We start from the raw sequence: 17,301 nt of genomic DNA, 5'->3' as shown, positions 1-17,301 counted from the left end.
TTGGTGGGTAACTAACTGAACCCAGTCTCCACTGTGGCTCATGCACTGACTCTGCTCAAAGGGCCCTTTGGAAACAGCTCATCCCCAGTTCTCTGTCTCTTGTTGCTATCATCCTCCACTGCTGAGAAGAGGAGCGTGCTCTGTCTTGTCTTCTGGTTCATCAGGAGCACGGGACATGAGATCCTCTTCTGTATTATCTAAGTCAAAGAGAGATGATCGGAGTATAGCATTGTTAGAACAATTCTTTTAACTACTCTCATTATTTCAAATAAAACCACTATTAAAAATCCACGGGAAGAAAGTCAGTGAACTCCTATGGCAATTTATATTACTTTTAATTAGGTATTAAATTCCTTTTGTTATTTTCTTATTTAATCATCGCAGCGACTCTGAAAGCTGTAGACTAAAAGAGGTAGAAAAATGTAACTGACATTTATTTAGTTTTATCTGCTTGTGGGGTGTTTTTATAGCTTTTTAAGATTTTGTTAAATGTTTCAACAATGACTCTGAGAGGAGAGATAAATGGATATGTTCAGAGTTCATACGATTCCCTGAGGATCACAGAACTTAAAATCAATGCTCAAATTCAACAGCTTGGACTGTGCTTTTTTCACTACTGTAAGTTCATGTTTGAGCATCAGACACCTTGTGCATCTGTAGTATTATGTATTAACTTAAAGTGCCAAGTGACAATGAAGTTTCCTCAGTAATAGGGAAGAGACCCTGAGTCATTGTTGCATTCAAAGGACTATTTCTCAAAAGTTATTGAAACCAGCGTGCACCCTTCCACATCGCAGCACTGTTATTGGAAATGATTTTGTTTATTGCCTTTTTGCTTAAACAACATAAGAGAAAAATTACCTCTTATTTTGGGAGGTAGCAGTGCAAAACCCTTTGGAGATCAACGAGTTTATACTACTTTGCATGGTGTTCAAGAAGATACTTTAGAGCAGTTTAAACTGGGAAGTTGTTAATGGATTTCCTGAGGTATTTGCTAAAAAGCAAAGAGGTGACAAGTGATGAAGCCAGTATCTATCTAGCCATTTCCAGTGCAACAGGCATGACTTGAAACTAGATGTATCCCTGTCACCCTAAGGAAAACTAAATTTCATCACTAAATCTAATAAAGTCTTTACCTGTGCCATTTGACTAGTGCTTCTGACCTCAGCGTCCTGAGGAAAGGTATCCCACATGGAGGCAGAGAGGCTCGTGTAAAATATGTTGACCTTTCAACCAAAGCTTGAAACCCTTGGCAACTGGAAATGAACATTCCAAACCATCTTTCTAAGCACTGAACACTTTGATTCCCCAAACAGCAATGTCTTTTGGAAAAAAATGTGTTGTTCAAAATTAAATCAACAATTTGATTTTATCAAGCTGGCTAAGATGAAAACATCACAGAACAACATAAATGAACTCATTTTGATGCAGAATGGTTGTGAGATTACATCTACAATCATACAAAATTAGGTCACTGAATGGAAGCCAGATGGACCTTGAGAACGACATCCTGACATTTGGATTGTAGCTGAGTTAGAAGCTGATACTTGTCCCGACAGCCAGACAGCATATAAGGGGGTGCCACCTGCCCCTCTCTAGAACTCACACCTTTCCTGTCCTCAAAGACAATTCTCACTGGGGACAGGGTAGCTGAGCTGGCGGGTATTAAATCAACTAACTCAGATTTAGGGATTTCTGAGAAAATAGACATTTAACCAGGCTAGAACAGACACTTTATCTCACTTACTGTTTAGCATCCCATGGTGAGGTAGAGATATTACTGTAATCTCCATGTCATGGATAAGTAACTGAGACAAGAAATTAGCACATGCTAAATCTTCCCTTACACTGTTTCTGCAAGTCCATTGGCATGTCCACCTAGACCAGAGAATTAAAGTGTCCAAGAGGAGGAAAAAGCTTGGCCCCATTGCAGACCCTTGTCCCCCTCTTCTACCCCAGACAATATGCACGGCAGTGAAGGGTAAAGCATGGCCTCTGGGACCTCAGTGTCCGGGTTTCATCCTGACTCTGTTGTTCCTTTCCTGTGAGATCATGGACAGATTGCTAATATCTCTGTGGCTTAGTTTTCTCATCTGTAAAATCAGATGACATCAACAGTGCCAACCTATAGGGTTGTGGTGATGGTGAATTAATTCACATAGACCACTTCAAGACATGCTTGGAACACAGCATCTTCTGTTCATTGTTTTTATAACTACTGGTATTATTATTATTATCACTGTAACATGCTTCCTCTCTAACCTTCTTTTAACCTGTCTTTCTTGGTGGCATTTGGCTACTCAAAAATAGTTAGTGGTTAGTGATTTTTCAACTTAACAAGTGCTAACTCATCTGTGTAAGCAAGGTCCCACCTCCCACGTTCCCACCCAGCCAGAGTCTGCTATCCTAGTCGGGCTCGTGCCTAAACTAAAAATGCTCCTTCTTTCCTTTGTAAAATTTTATTTTCTCCCTTACACCTACCCAGCCTCACTCATCTTTCAGTGATCAGCTCAGGTTCTACTGCCAGTGTGAAGCTGTCCTTCACTGTTTCAGCTCCCATGAATTACTGTAGTGCTCAGATGAATAGGGCAGAGGATACTTAGTTACTGGTGATCAAATGGATTTTGTATCTGAAGTCTATAACAGTGGCTCATACCAAAGTTCAAAGTTTGGAGGTTAAGTATCAGAAAAGGGGTTGCCAAAGTATTGGAAAAAAGACTTTCATAATATCCACCATGAGCTGTGTTTTCTCAGAAAGAAAAGAGATCATAGGTAAACAATATGCTTGAACTTATTAAATATGTTATGTACCAAATTAATTATATGAAACCATCATTTTTGAATATTTGAGTTTATAGTAATCACAGTTGTTCAATGCATTTGCTGATAATTGTATGTATTTCTGAGCACCAAGGATTTTTCATTTCTCAATCACTTAGTTTGGAGTCGGCTTGGAATGATTTACTGTAGACACTAAATTAAATATGTGCTAATCTTAAATTTTGATGACTTACTAAAAATTTCCATTTTTTCCCCTAAGAAAAAAGATGCCACACTCTGAATAAAACCACAAATACAATTAATTTGGAATATTTGAAACCTTTTACAAACTATAGTATAACATTACATGCCTCTGTCAATGGAAGAGTGAAACGTAATGGAACTGATGAGAAATGTGAAGTTGAAACAAAAGCAAAATGTAAGTTATAAGCTTTAACGCTTTTTTCTATGAACAGCAAAGTCTAAACCGTTAAAACAACATGTCCACCTTAATGCTTCATTCGAGAAACACACTGACCTGGCACATTTGTTAACATCTAGGGTTTATAATAATTTAAAACACAACAATTTATAAACTCTCATCCTGGGTTTTCTCTGTATCCTTCAGGTATAATCATAGAATTGTAAGAATGAAGCCTGAGGGCATATGAACAGGTACAATTTATAAGATTTCAGGCAATTAAGTATCTAACCAACTTAGATAAAAATGCGTTATCCATTGTTTTCTTTATTCTCTAGAAATATCGACTGCCATCAGACACCCAAGAACGCCTCACTCACAAGCATCCACTGCTTGCATGACCTCATGAAACAATATTTTGTCAGCATTTTCTTCTCCATTACAATGAACTACATACTATTTTATTTTATGTCACATTTTACATTCATTTGGCTCTTGCCCCCCCGTGGGATGGCTCCATAGATTCCAGGTCCAAAGCTAGATCTGTCTCTGGGGTGAATGTGAACTCCATGAGGTCAGGGCAGAAGAAATACCCCTGTGTAAGGCAACAGCTATGGCTCCAGAAACCCTACCTGGCACCAGGCTCACACAGAAAAATTGTCCTCTTCAGGGCCGGATGTAAAATGCTCTTAATGTCATTTAAGTTTTGGTTTCAAAAGTCCAGGTCCTCAAGCGTTATGCTTTTGTTATTTTCCTGAAAGTCTGTGCTATCACAGAAACAAAGATGATTCATTACTGCTGAAGAATCCAGCCAGGTATCACCAGGGTCATGTAAGCATTTCCAAAAGGAGGACCTGGACTGTTCGTAGGCCTTTGGGGTTTCCCCTCCCTTCTCCTCCACTCCTTTCTTCTCTATTTTCTATTTCTACAGACTCTCTTTGGGGGAATTGCAAAAAATCTCATAGTTTCAAGTACAACTTACATGCTAATATTCATCAAATGAATGTGTAATTTATTTTCAGATGTTTTGTTATAGCTTTTTATGTATGTTCTATCCTAACTTCCCCATCTGTAACACCCAAATAAGCACTTAAAACAGTTTATACTGTACACATATATTGTCCAGTCATTTAAATACGCGTTTACCAAATGATTAAAAATAAAATATTTCTTCATTTTGATAGGTCCAAGCAAGGTCAAGGACTTACGTGTTTCAAGGAAGACAGATAATAGTATGAATGTGAACTGTAAACCTCCTGACAACTTTAATGGCCCCAAGACAGGGATGTACCATTTGATAGTTAGTATTGGAAATCACTCGACTGTAAAAAAATCACAACAACAAAAGTGTACATTCTTGGTAGAAGGTCTTCAATATTCAACAGAATATACGTTTCGGGTAAGATTACAATTTCCATAATCATACATTACTGATATACATTATAGTGATTATTCTGCAGTATTTAAATAATACTAACACCAGTGCTCACGAAGCTCTGAGGTCTAACGGAATCACACTTTAAAAGTGTAAAAGTTTGACTCCAAACTTTTCATCTCTAGTACATAATACAGTTGTTTACAACACATATTTTGTTGGATTATTTTTGACCTTTAACGTGATTTACTTATAGCTAAATTATTGCTCCCGTGTCAAGAAGCACAACATTTCATGCACAGTAGATTATTACTTTGCCACAACTTTTATTCATCTAGGCTATTTATCTTTACTACTGTGACTTTTAAAAAAATTTTAATACTTTATTTTTATTTTTTATTTATTTTATTTTTGGATGCATTGGGTCTTCGTTGCTGTGCACGGGCTTTCTCTAGTTGCGGCAAGCAGCGGCTACTCTTCACTGTGGTGCACGGGCTTCTCATTGCAGTGGCTTCTCTTGTTGTGGAGCACGGGTTCTGGGCACGTGGGCTTCAGTAGTTGTGGCACACGGGCTCAGTTGTTGTGGCGCACGGGCCTAGCTGCTCCGTGGCATGTGGGATCTTCCCGGACCAGGGCTCAAACCTGTGTCCCCGGAAGGTGGACTCTTTCTCACTGCGCCACCAGGGAAGCCCACTAATGTGACTTTTTAAATTACAAACTTTTTTACAGGTACATTGAGATTAAAAAATAGCAGAAATAAATGTAAGGAAATAGCAGTGTACACAGAGAGTTAAAAAGCTCACCCATAAGCTCGCTGTCTACTGATCATATTCTGTGTGTATACTTCTAAAATGGGAAAACTCAGTCTTTTCCTCCTGCTGTAGGGAAAAACCTCAGTTCATTCTATCTCCTGTGTGTTCTTCACTATAAGAAACACAGGGAAGCATTTCCAAAGAAAATCGGACACCTGAAACACTTCACTTCTGACACTTCTGGTCACCAAATGTGTGAACGTTTGTGTGTGAAGTGTGTGAACGCATCAAGCAAGTATCTGTGACACCAGCTCGGTGTCCATTCAATTTCGACACCATGTACCCAGAGGTAGCATCAGATTCCACAGGTGAGGGGCTCAGTCCCACGAGATTGGTCCCACCCTATGTCAGAAGACAATGACAAGTAGGAAGTCCCCACCACTTTGTAGCTCGATTTGTCTGCAAATCAGGGGTTCCCATGACCCATGTCCTTTGGTTTGATTAATTCACTAAAGCAGCTCACAGGACTCAGGCAAACACTTACATCATTTACCAGTTTATTAAAGGTTTTGAGAAAGGATACAGGTGAACAGCCAGATGAAGAGATACGTAGGGTGGGGTCTGGGAGGGTCCCAAGTGCAGGAGCCTCTGTCCCCGTGGAGTTGGGAGTGTATCACCCTCTAGGTGTGAGTGTGTTCCCCAGCCTGGAAGTTCTCTGACCCCAGTACTTCTGGGATTTTATGGAGGCTTCATCACATAGGCATGATAAATCATTAACTCCATTTTCAGCCCTTCTCCCTTCTCAAGAGACTGGGGGAGGGGAGGGGCTGAAACTTCCGAGACTAATCATGGCTTGGTCTTTCCAGTGACCAGCCCTCATGTGGGAGCCATCAAGGAACCCACCCAGAATCAGCTCAATAGAGTAAAAGACTGTCGCCCTGGAAGTTACAAGGTTTTCTGCAGCTCTGTGTCAGGAATCAGGGTCAAAGACCAAAGACAAAAATGTTCCTAGCGCTCTTATCAGTTAGGAGACACAAGGGTTTTGGGAGCTCTGTGCCAGGAACTAGAGGGAGAGACAGATGTAGATTTTCCATGATCTCACAAATTCCTTAATATGAGCACACCGTTTGATAAACCGCATGTTTCATAAGTCACTGTATCGCGAACGTTTTTCCATGTTAAATATTCCGCTACTAGTTTTTCATGTTTGCATAAGATTCTATCTTACGGCTTTATCACCTTCTACTAACTATGCCTGTTTTGACAACAGTCAGCAAACACTCTTACTGGGAAATAACAACATCTTTGAATATGTCTTTTATCATTTCTGTCTGAATAAATTCCCGGAAATGAATGTATTGGGTCAAAAGGAATTGACATGTATTTTGAGATTTTTTATGATACTTTTTCTTTTCCCTGTGGAAGTTACCAAATTGCCGTTCCCATGGCAGTGTGTGAGATAACTGCTCTGGAGAATCTCACCAACACTGCGTATCCCCTTTTCCTTTGATATTTAGTGGGTGGAATACTGTACTGGCATCTCTTTTTGTTTTTTATAGATTTTCTTTACTTACTGTTGAGGAGAAATATCGTTTTGTTATTTGTCTTGTAGTAACATCCTTCCTGCTCCTTTGTCTAGTTTTCTTTGGGAATGCTTCTTGGCTATTAATAGTATTAAACTCTTCGTCCTATGACTTGCAAATTTGTTTTCAGTGTATAGTTTGCCTTTTAATTTTCTTTATAGCACTTTAACTCATACACAATTTCCCCTTTTATTTTTATTCAGTCAAATCTCTCACTTTTATTTTTGGTTTAATGGGAATTTCCACAGTTGACTGCTTAATGTCATGTTGACAATCTGCTTCACATTCTTATCACTTAAAGAAGTGTTTAGGTATACATAAGCTTTCTTGTTTTGTTTTTAACCAGAAACGTAGGTTTGGCTTTATCAAATGTGTTTTATGGTACTATGTTGGGTCTGCCATGGTTGTGATGCTATGGTGTGATTGGTGTATATGCTGAATTATAGTGATAGGTTTTCTAATGTTGAACCAGTGTCACATTCCAAGAAAAAAACCCTGCTCTGTCATTGTGTATTATTCCTTTAAAGTATTATTGAGCTCAACAGCTTAATATTTTATTAAGCTTTTATGAATAGGCATTCATAAATGAGGTCATTTAATAAGTGGGTAAAGGCGACGCTGGCATAGGTGGGGACACACATCATTCTTTCCACATTTTTGTATGAAGGTTATGCTAACCTGATAAAACAGGTTGGAGACATTTGCCTGTTCTGTGTTTTATAACTTTAAATAATACAGGAATTATTTGTTCACCGAAAAATGTGTTTTAGTCCCTTTAACACAGAGGGATTCTTTGAGAATCATTTACGTTATCTTTCGATATTACTGTTCTTTTCTAGTTACCCTTTTTGAGTGGGTGTGCCACATATTTTCCCAAAGAAGAGTCGGAATAAAAGAAATACTTTGTTATTACCTATTATCGTACATTTCACTTCACCTCCCTCAGTACCCAGGAAGCTCCAGGCACACTGGCTTCCTTTTCTTTTCTCCAAACGCTCAGGTTTTACTCTCTTTTAGGCACTTTACTGAACATTCCTCTCTTGCTAGAATTTTCTTCTCCCATTTGTCAATGATGATAAGCTATTCTGGAAAAATATAGGTAAACATCGTATTAAAATGCAATCTCAAAATTCAAATTAGGAGACAATTATTCAGTTATCCTTTCTCTTCCTCACTCTTCAAAAGGCTGCCTCTTGTTTTCTTCACTGAAGTTCCCATAACTTGTTTTTAAGTTTATTTCAGAATCCACTGCTACATTTATACCTTCATGAGGGAGCAATCATTTTAAATTTATTCATCATTGTAATCTCTGGTTAATAAATTAATACAGTTGTTTTTATAATCATTAATGTATTACTTTCTTTTATTGTAGGTTTATTTTGATATTCTGGTAGTTTGGGCATTGAAAGTGATTTTTGACCATTTATTTCTTTCTCCTTTTCCTTTTTATTAATTAAAAATAAATAAATAAATAAAGCTACGATTGTTCTTTGGTAAAATTTTGACTCTATCCCATGTCTATATTACTTATTACTAATTTCTCAATGACTGACATAAGATTTAATGAGTGGATTTTTAAAGTAGATTGTTCTTATTATTGATAATTTCTAAAGAGTATATAATTGTAATTTGGAAGAATTTTTAATTTACCTTTTTTTTTAAAGAGACTTTTCTACATTTCTGGTTCCTGAATTTTTTATTGCAATTAATTATTAGTTTAAAAGGATAATTGTCCTTTACAATTTCTGCCCTTTGGAATCTACAGTAATTTTTACAGCTCAGTGTGTGATAAATATTTATGAATACTCTGTGAGTACTGAGGATATTATATACCCTCCATGGGGTAAAAGCTTAGATATATATTTTTCAGATTTATTATTAATCTCTTCTATTAATACTCTTTAGATCTATTTTTGCTTCAGCTGTTTTTTTGCTGAAGATTCTTAATGCTTTCCTGCTCCATGCTGTTTCCTTGTATATCTAAATTGTTTTGCTTTATTGTGTTCAATATTTTGAACTACTTATGTCTACACTGTAGAGTTTACCCTGTATCATCAATCTTGATCATTTTAACCCTTCTGAACTAAATATCACTTGAATATAAATACTGTGATTCTTACATTATATTGTTTCCACTTAGCCTTAAAAACTTTTTTGTACGTTTTATGTATAACTCTTCTAAAGAGTATACAGCAGAATTTCCTTTTGAAAGAAATATGAAGATGTTAGCCTATTAATAGGGAATCAACTTTAAATGATGAACATTTTGATGTGTTGGATTTTATTCCTTCATTTTCACTTATTCTTGCTGATTATAACTATTAGTATTATTATTATTGCTAAATGGGCTAAGATTTCTTTATATCTTTTTCACTGGTAAATATGTTCTTTAAAACATTTTGATAATAAAGTATTGACATAATCTTGACGTTTCAACTTTAAATTAAAGTTAACCAGTATATTTTTTATGAAAATAAACAACAATGTATGACAAATATGTATGTGTTATATTGTGATTCATAAATTTACACTAGAAAACTATTTTCTCTTTTATTACTGAAATTCAGGTTTTTTATCACAATGGGAAATATGCTGGTGATCCAATAATTGTTTCACAATCAACATCTTGTAAGTCATCACTTAGCTATTTATTATATTTATATTAAATATATAGTAGCACTTAGCTTTATTATTTTACATTCCTACTCATGTTTAATTATTAAATGTTTATATTATATATTTTCCAAAAAACATTATATTTTAAGTTGTGTGTGCAAACAGATGTACAGGTGAACACCATATTAAAATATAATATCTTAAATTCAAATTAAAATATTAAATTATTAAAAGAGCTCATAAAATAATTCATAAAGTATTTACCTGCACAGACTAATATTATGATTATGCTTATGGCATTTCTTCATGTTAGTAACAAGCATGTTTGTTTTGTGTATATGTTAGAAATTGTCACCTTTTTTTATTCTGTCCCTCAAGCATTTGCTTAGCAGAAGCAGGCGTTACATACAAATCTGTGCTGATTTACCCCACTGAGCTAGGATACACATTCCCTAATAACAGTATGGCTTTTTAATGTTTTGTCACTAATATTTTAAAATATTTTAATCAAAACAAAGGTCACTCTAGAAAAAAATCACTGAAATGAAGAAAGCCATGTGTCACCTTCCCTCACCGGTTGTTCTGCTCTCCAAAATGACCACTTTTCACCATTTCTGTTTTCAATTCTATAGTTTCCTCCATATATAAAAGGGATATTGTCTGCTGCTCTTTCTAGAGTTTTAATGTTGCTTATTGATCTGAGCCTGCGGAGGAAGAAGACTTAGCACACTGCTTTAAGTTTTCTCTACTTGTTAGCTTTCTAAATTCAATTCAATTCAATTCAATTCAAAGCTCCCGGTGCAGTGTTACGAAACACAGGCTGTTTCTGATGTCACCTTGTCACTTCTCCGTCTTTGTCAACTACCTGCACGTGCACAATCATTAATGCTTCATTTTCCCAAGTCTTTCCAAAGAGGGAAGATATAAAAACAGCTTATTTTCCAAACTGCTTTACTAAGTCCCATACAAAATTTTAGTTCTTTCTGCTCAGATTTATAAAATAAAAGCTCCTAATGTGAAATGCCAAACAAATTCAGCCAAGTATCTTTGACTTTATTTCCATATACTTTTCTTTTATAAGCCCTTACTATAACAACAGCTTCATTGAGTTTTTCTGATTATGTAAATAATTTATAGTGGCAGCATTTATTCTTGGGGTCGTAGACTCCACTGGACATTTCATACTCCTATCTTAATAAGCCAGGCCTGGCACCATTTCCCTCAGAGAAACACAGAGTGGGAAACACAGCCAGCAAGGGGGTCTGGCCAAGAAAATCCTGCTAGCATTGCCCACTGCAGTCCGGGGACTATGAACTCTTTGACCCTCTAGAGGCAACTGAGCTATAAGACTGAGGCCATATGTGTGGGAGCGACCCTGGCTTAGAAGCCCCATGTATCTCTTATAATAGTGCCACAGTTATAGCTACCAGATGTGCCAACAGGGATGCACCCAGTAACAAGATGTGCCGGGGTTAGTGCATTCAGGGAAATCAAGGCCAGGGCTTCCCACCAGGATACCATCATTCATACATAACCCTCCTGTCCAGATGCCGTTTGGAAATCAGGGATTGTGTTTACATTAGCAATGTTGCCTGGTGACACAGCTACTATTCCATCTTCATCAGATTTCTCCTTCAGTGGAGCTAGAGGGTTATCCTATGCTCCTTTTTGCCCATAAAGCAGAAAAAGTATTAACTCTTTGCTAACAACAGCATTTTCATAAGAGATAAATAATGTCTTCACATTTTAATACTGACATCTACTCCAGGGGAGGGCTTGGGTTTCGAATTGCAAAAGCACAGCTGCTAGAAATGTATTACTGAGTTTCTCTGGTATCACATTCCATCATCTGCATTTTGACAACATTCCCAATTGAATTCCTGGGGTCCTTTTCTTGTGGAACTCTCTGAGGCTACCATCATAAAATTTTCCTTTATCAGTTTCCCATTTTAAAATTGCTGTATTTGAATCTCATGGGTTTTGTTGTTGTTGTTGTTTTTACTGGTTTATATCTTCTAGTGTAAGAAGAAAATATTCTAATTTCTGCAGGCACGAAAATATCTATATTCTATTCTAACACAATCAATATTTTGCTCTGGCATAGATTTTAAGTTTAAAACTATAGAATTTAAAGTATTTCAGTTTTGTTCCCCTACATCCAGTATTACTTTCTAATGCCATCCTGCTTCTCATTCTTTTCGTATGTTCCCTCATTTTATTTTCTCTCTAGAACGTTTAGGCTTTCCTCTTTATTCTTGGTCTGACATGGGTCTTTTTCACTTATTTTCCTGGATGCTATTGGCTTTCGTGACCTGGAGACTTGTATCTCTGGGAAGTTTTCTTTGTTCCACTTTCTTTTTGCAGTCTTTTTGGAGCTCATCTTAGTCACATTTTGGAATCATTAGTCGATGTATTATTTTGGCATCTGCCTTTTGTGTTGAGGGTTTCTTTGAGAGTTCCGTTCTCATGGGCAGTCTGACCAGAGTTACAGTGACACAGGGGAGAAGGTGATTAGAAGTTCTGTGGTCCTTAAGGGGCCGTATTGACTGAGGAGATTCTCTGTGTTGTTACTGATTTATTTTCTCCGGCATCATTCATAATCTCCAGAAATGAGTCCACAACTAGTCCTTGCGGTAGAGTGGAGGGTGCGGGATGGTTCCCTCAGGGGAGGGCACAGGGCCAGTGTCCAACCATTCCACATGCAGACACTTGCTTCTCCTGCTTCACTTCCGTGCTGGGCCTCCTCCCTTCTCTACTTGGAGCCTGATTTTACCTCTAGACTCCTACCTCTTCCATTCAATTTTTCCAAAGAGTAGGCTTGTGTCTCCTCCTCCCTGGTGTGTCTTTCAAGAGATGCCTGGGTTTTCTATAAATAGACCCTCAATTGTGCCATTTTGGTCTTTTGATTGGTTTCCACTGTCCATGGTGCCTGGGAGCTTGAGGCCCAGGTGTTCTTGGGAAGGTGTGTGTCCCTCGTCATCACATGCTTCTCTGGTTGTGGCTTCCTCTCCTTTGCTTCCTACCTTCCAAAACTTGTCGAAATCTCTCAACCTCTGGCTCCCCGTCTCCCATCCTGTCTGCCATCATGGATCTTCCCCTCGGTCAGTGTTACAGGGGCTCCTAGAGAGAAGAGAGAAGAGCAAGTCTTAGGCCACGGGACGTATCTGAAGCCTTGGTTGTTCTATTATTAATACGTTTATGGAGGCACATCTGATGCTATGTCATGTTTCTATAGAACCAACAGCCCTAATTAATTGCCATGGATTGCAATGCTCACTCAACACCATTTGGTGTGTTTTTTGCAAAATTCTTGTATATGCTGCTGGCCTTCTCTTTCTCACTTGATAGATATACATACATATAGACATAAATATAGATATAGACACACACATGACACGTATATAGGCATCCTCACAACACCTTTCTCAAGAAGATCAAATCATTCCCATTTTATAGATGAGAAAATTTAAACTCGGACAATTTAATCATTTTGCCCCATGTTAAGAGTCAAAGAAATGCCAGAGCCAGGATGCAGACTCAGCTCTGACATCTGACAATCTCCATCTGAAATTAATTTTCTATGTTCCTGTTTTTATGAATCTCCAGTTAGAGACATCTGGAGCATGAGACACGCTGTTTGGGCAGCCGTTGGCCTGGCTGAGTCACTCCATCTTTCTGGTTGTAGGAGAAATGTCTCATGCTCAGGAAGTCTTCCACGGACCATACAGAAAATAGGTTCCCCTTACCTTCTTACCACTCTATTTTTTTCCTTTAAATATAAGGAAAATATATAATTATTTTATTTACCTGTCTAGCCTTTCTTTTCCCCCAAAGGTAAGGAAAATTCCCTCAGAACTGGTACCTTTTTATGCCTATTTTCTGTCATATCCCCAGAGACCGTCACAGTTTTAGGACACGTAGCATTTGCTCAGTCAGTATGGGATGAAGAGGGGTACCAATCAGTTAAGGCAACGATGGATGCTATAACAGTTAAGCCCCCAAATCCCAGTGAAGTAACACAACAGACATTTATTTCTTACTCCACACCAATTGGGGATGTTTGTGGGCATGTAGAGGGTGGGGTTCTGCTCCACACACCATTCAAAACTCCAGGCTGACACAGGGGCTGACCTCTCCCACACATGGCTTCTGAATTTGTGAGGACAACCAGCATCCAGCCAGCAGTTTGGAGAAGAGACGAGGTGAAGTGTCTCTCCAGAAGGGGGGTAAACACCAGACCCAGAAGAGGCTTATATGCCTTCTACCCTTATCTCAGTTACCTGGACACACTTAACAGCAAGGAAAGCTGGAAGGAAGAGAAAAGAGGTGTGCTTAAGAGTCAGTCAGTGTCAGCCACAGGCAGGAAGGAAGGAAGCAAGGGAGGGGAGGAGGCTGTGGCTTCAGCCACGCTGAACTATACGGACTGTCTCCAGGCAAAAATCACAGGGAGGTAATGCTTTGTATTAGTTTTCTCTTGCTGTCCAACAAATTACTGCATGCTCAGTGGCTTTACACCACACCCGTTCATTAGCTCACAATTCCGTAGGTCACAATTCCGGCTCCATGTGACCAGGTCTTCCGCTCAAAGCTGAAATCTAGGTGTTGGCCAGAATGAGTTTTTATCTGGAGAATATGCAGAAAAAGTGCTTCTGAGGTCATTCCAGGTTGACGGAGTCCTGTTTCTTGCTGTTGTGGGACCGATGACCCAATTTCCTTGGGGGCTGCAGGCCAGGGCTTGCACTCAGCTCCCAGAGGCCCCTCACGTTCTTTCCACCTGGCCTCCTCCATCTTCAGGCCAGAGCAGTGTGTGGGATCCTGGTGCTTCAGATCTCTGACTTCTGCTTTTAAAGAGCTCATGATTAGTTTGGACTCACCCAGAACAATTTCCGTATCCTCCAGTCCCAACTGACTTGACGCTTGAATTCTCTCTGCACAATCGCTTTGCAGCAGTACCTAGTTAGTATTTTCTGAAGTAACCAGGACCTGGAAATCTTGGGCGGCATATCTTGGAATTCTGCTCACCATATATTTCCTTCAAAACACCCAGTCTTCTCAGCCTACCCCTGCCTAAAACATACAATTTCTGTATTGCCTTAGAAACATGACTGAAGAGGGTTGAAGTTGTTTCCTCATTGAAAATAGTAAGAGCACTAAGTCTCTCCCTATCTCCGTGAACCATAGCCATGGTAGCGAACCCTGATGGACAGCCCCTCATCCCCTTGGGTCCTCCACTCCCTCTTTGCACAATGTTAATTCATAATCCATCGTCATGGATTAACCGTTAATCCATAACCCATAGCCACTGTCTTGCCATTACTCTTGAATCCCTTGATCCTGTCAACCCAAACCCCTGATGTAACAGTTTTCTTCTTTCTCTCCTGCATCATGATTTCCCCTCTGTGCTGGATGGGTCTCATCAAGATGCAGTTGTTAAAAACCAACAAAAAACAGCAACGACCACAATATTTCTTTTGACCCTATTTCCTCTTTGGCTGCCACCCTATTTCTTTACCCCCTGCAACTCCCAACAGTAAAGCTCATTTCTTCCTATTTCACTTGTGAGTCCCTTTGCAGGTTCCATCTTTCTCCTCCAACCTTTGAATACTGGAGTGTCTCAGGACTCAGTCTTGGGGTTTCTTTCCTTTCTATCCAATTTTAATTTCCTGGTGAATTAGTCAATCTCATAGCTTTAAGTAACAGATCTGTGTTGAAGACTCTCAAATTAATGTCCAGTCCCAGCCCCTTTCTCGTGAGATTTATGGCAGGAGAGCCTCAGATCTGCATATCCAGTTTCCTACTTGGTGCCTCCACTTGGGCATCTAATTGTTCTTTCAGACTGTCAAATCCAAAACTGAGCTTCTGTTCCCCTCAGAAGGCTGTTCTGCCCACAGCCTTCCTGATCCCCGTTCACTGTAGCACTGGATGACTACTTCACCTAACTCCAGAGCCATCAACCTCATCTGAACCACTGTCGTATTTTGCCTGGGTTATGGCATTTTCAATAAGGGGTCCTAAGGATCTGTATAATGCACACATTAGAGTTAATTACTCCTCTACTCAAAATCCTGCAAGTGCTACACATTTAACTCCAAAACCTGTGTAACTGGGAATTCCCCGGTGGTCCAGTGGTGAAGACTCTGCGCTATCACTGCAGTGGGCCTGGGTTCGAACCCTGGTTGGGGAACTAAGATCCTACAAGATAAGCAGTGAAGCAAAACAAAACAAAGCAAAACAAAAAACAACAATAACAAAACAATGTAACCTTAAAATGATTTACAAGGCCCTCCAACCTGACCCTTGCGCTCTGCCAACTCCTGGCCATATTCTCAAATGGCATCTCCTGCTGCCCATCTCTCTCTCCCTCCACTTCAGCCTCTCCGGATTCTGGATTCTTGCTGCTCCTTGGACACGGGGCATGTTCCTGCCTCCAGGCTCTCACCTAACTACACCTGTGCCTAGAACCAGCATCCGCCAGTACCTCCTTAGCTAACTCCTTACCTTCCCAGTCTTTATCATCTTCCAACCTACTTTACCATTCACTTACTTAATGTGTATATTCTTAACTGTCTGTCTTACGTCCCAGAACATCAGTCCCATGAGGACAGGGGTCTTTGTCTGTTTTGTTCTCTGAGACATCTTAAGTACCTAAATCAGTGTTTGACACACACTAAAGACTCAAAATACTTTGTGTGAATTGTGAATAATTAGTACTGACTATGCTCCAGGCATGGTGCTAAATGTTTACAGTGAATCAAATTTGTTTAGCCTCATTTTAGGAATTAGGGATGGAGACACAAAGATAATAAGGATTTGGGCCAAGGTCCCAACTAGGAAGTGGCGGAGCTAAGTCTGGCTCCCTAATGCCTCTGTGGTACTTTACTGCACTTTCACTGCAGACAAATAGTATGACCTACTTATTCAAGGCAAAGCATATTTCCAATACACTCTCTTTTCTCTGCCCTTCCTCCAAGAAAGGGTGTGATTTCACATTAAACTTTAGTGAAAATACAGGTCAGAGTAAGACTAATCCCAACTGTAGAATGAAATAATTTTGTCCCTTGGATAACTGATTGTATACCTCAATGAGCAGGTTTATCTCTGTGGGGCAGAGACCTTTCTGATCCCCTTAAGAGACTACCTACTTCTGCATATGAAGTTAAACTATAGGAGGTTCTCTCTGAGAATTGTAACTAGATTACCTCTTCGATCCCTTCAAAATGGAGTGACTGAAAGAAAGAGAATTAAATATAAATGATACTATCTCATAAAAGGACATTATTTGATAGGAAGGAAGAGAATTGCTCTTCTATGCTCTATCGCTCTTAAAATATGAAATGTTTTATTGGTTCTGAACAATATAGGCAAGATTTACAAAATCAGGAATGTATTGTCTTTGATCTCATTCTAAAAATTGTACTTTTTGAAAACTTCAAAAGAAATGAAAACGTTAAACTGTAAGATGATCTTTTCAAAGAATCCAGCAAAATATTTGGCATAATAAGCTCTCTTTATGTGTTCTTTTTCATTTCTAGATAATTCTAATGCAGTGATCATATTTTTGGTATTTCTGATTATTGTGACATCAATAGCCCTGCTTGTTGTTCTCTATAAAATCTATGATCTGCAAAAGAAAAGATCCAGGTAAGAGTTGATTTTAAGATGAAAAAATAATAATAGTAGTAATAATGATGAAAACCCATTTATGAGGCCAGTTTGGAACCAATTAAGTGAAAAATGTGAATTCAGAGACGACAGGACTAAGTCCAGGACATCACTGACCTTTTGATCAAAGAC

General features: G+C 38.8%; 1 protein-coding gene and 1 non-coding gene across 6 annotated transcripts in view; both read left to right on the top strand.

Annotated features, from left to right (window-relative positions):
• PTPRC (protein tyrosine phosphatase receptor type C) overlaps window positions 1–17,301 on the top strand; it is a 123,652-nt gene that overhangs the window by 79,712 nt on the left and 26,639 nt on the right. For all 5 annotated transcript variants that reach the window (XM_033848726.2, XM_033848691.2, XM_033848752.2 and 2 more), the window contains 4 exons: window positions 3,041–3,199; window positions 4,366–4,580; window positions 9,459–9,519; window positions 17,040–17,148. In XM_033848726.2, the coding sequence (XP_033704617.1) occupies window positions 3,041–3,199; window positions 4,366–4,580; window positions 9,459–9,519; window positions 17,040–17,148 (544 nt within the window). The remainder of the gene's footprint in view (window positions 1–3,040; window positions 3,200–4,365; window positions 4,581–9,458; window positions 9,520–17,039; window positions 17,149–17,301) is intronic.
• On the top strand, window positions 15,619–15,691 carry TRNAD-AUC (transfer RNA aspartic acid (anticodon AUC)). Its single transcript has one exon. It is a non-coding gene; the product is annotated as a tRNA-Asp (tRNA).

The sequence above is a fragment of the Tursiops truncatus genome, chromosome 1 (genome assembly GCF_011762595.2).
Source record: "Tursiops truncatus isolate mTurTru1 chromosome 1, mTurTru1.mat.Y, whole genome shotgun sequence".
NCBI classification, from domain to species: domain Eukaryota; kingdom Metazoa; phylum Chordata; class Mammalia; order Artiodactyla; family Delphinidae; genus Tursiops; species Tursiops truncatus.
This window is presented reverse-complemented; position numbering and strand designations above follow the sequence as displayed.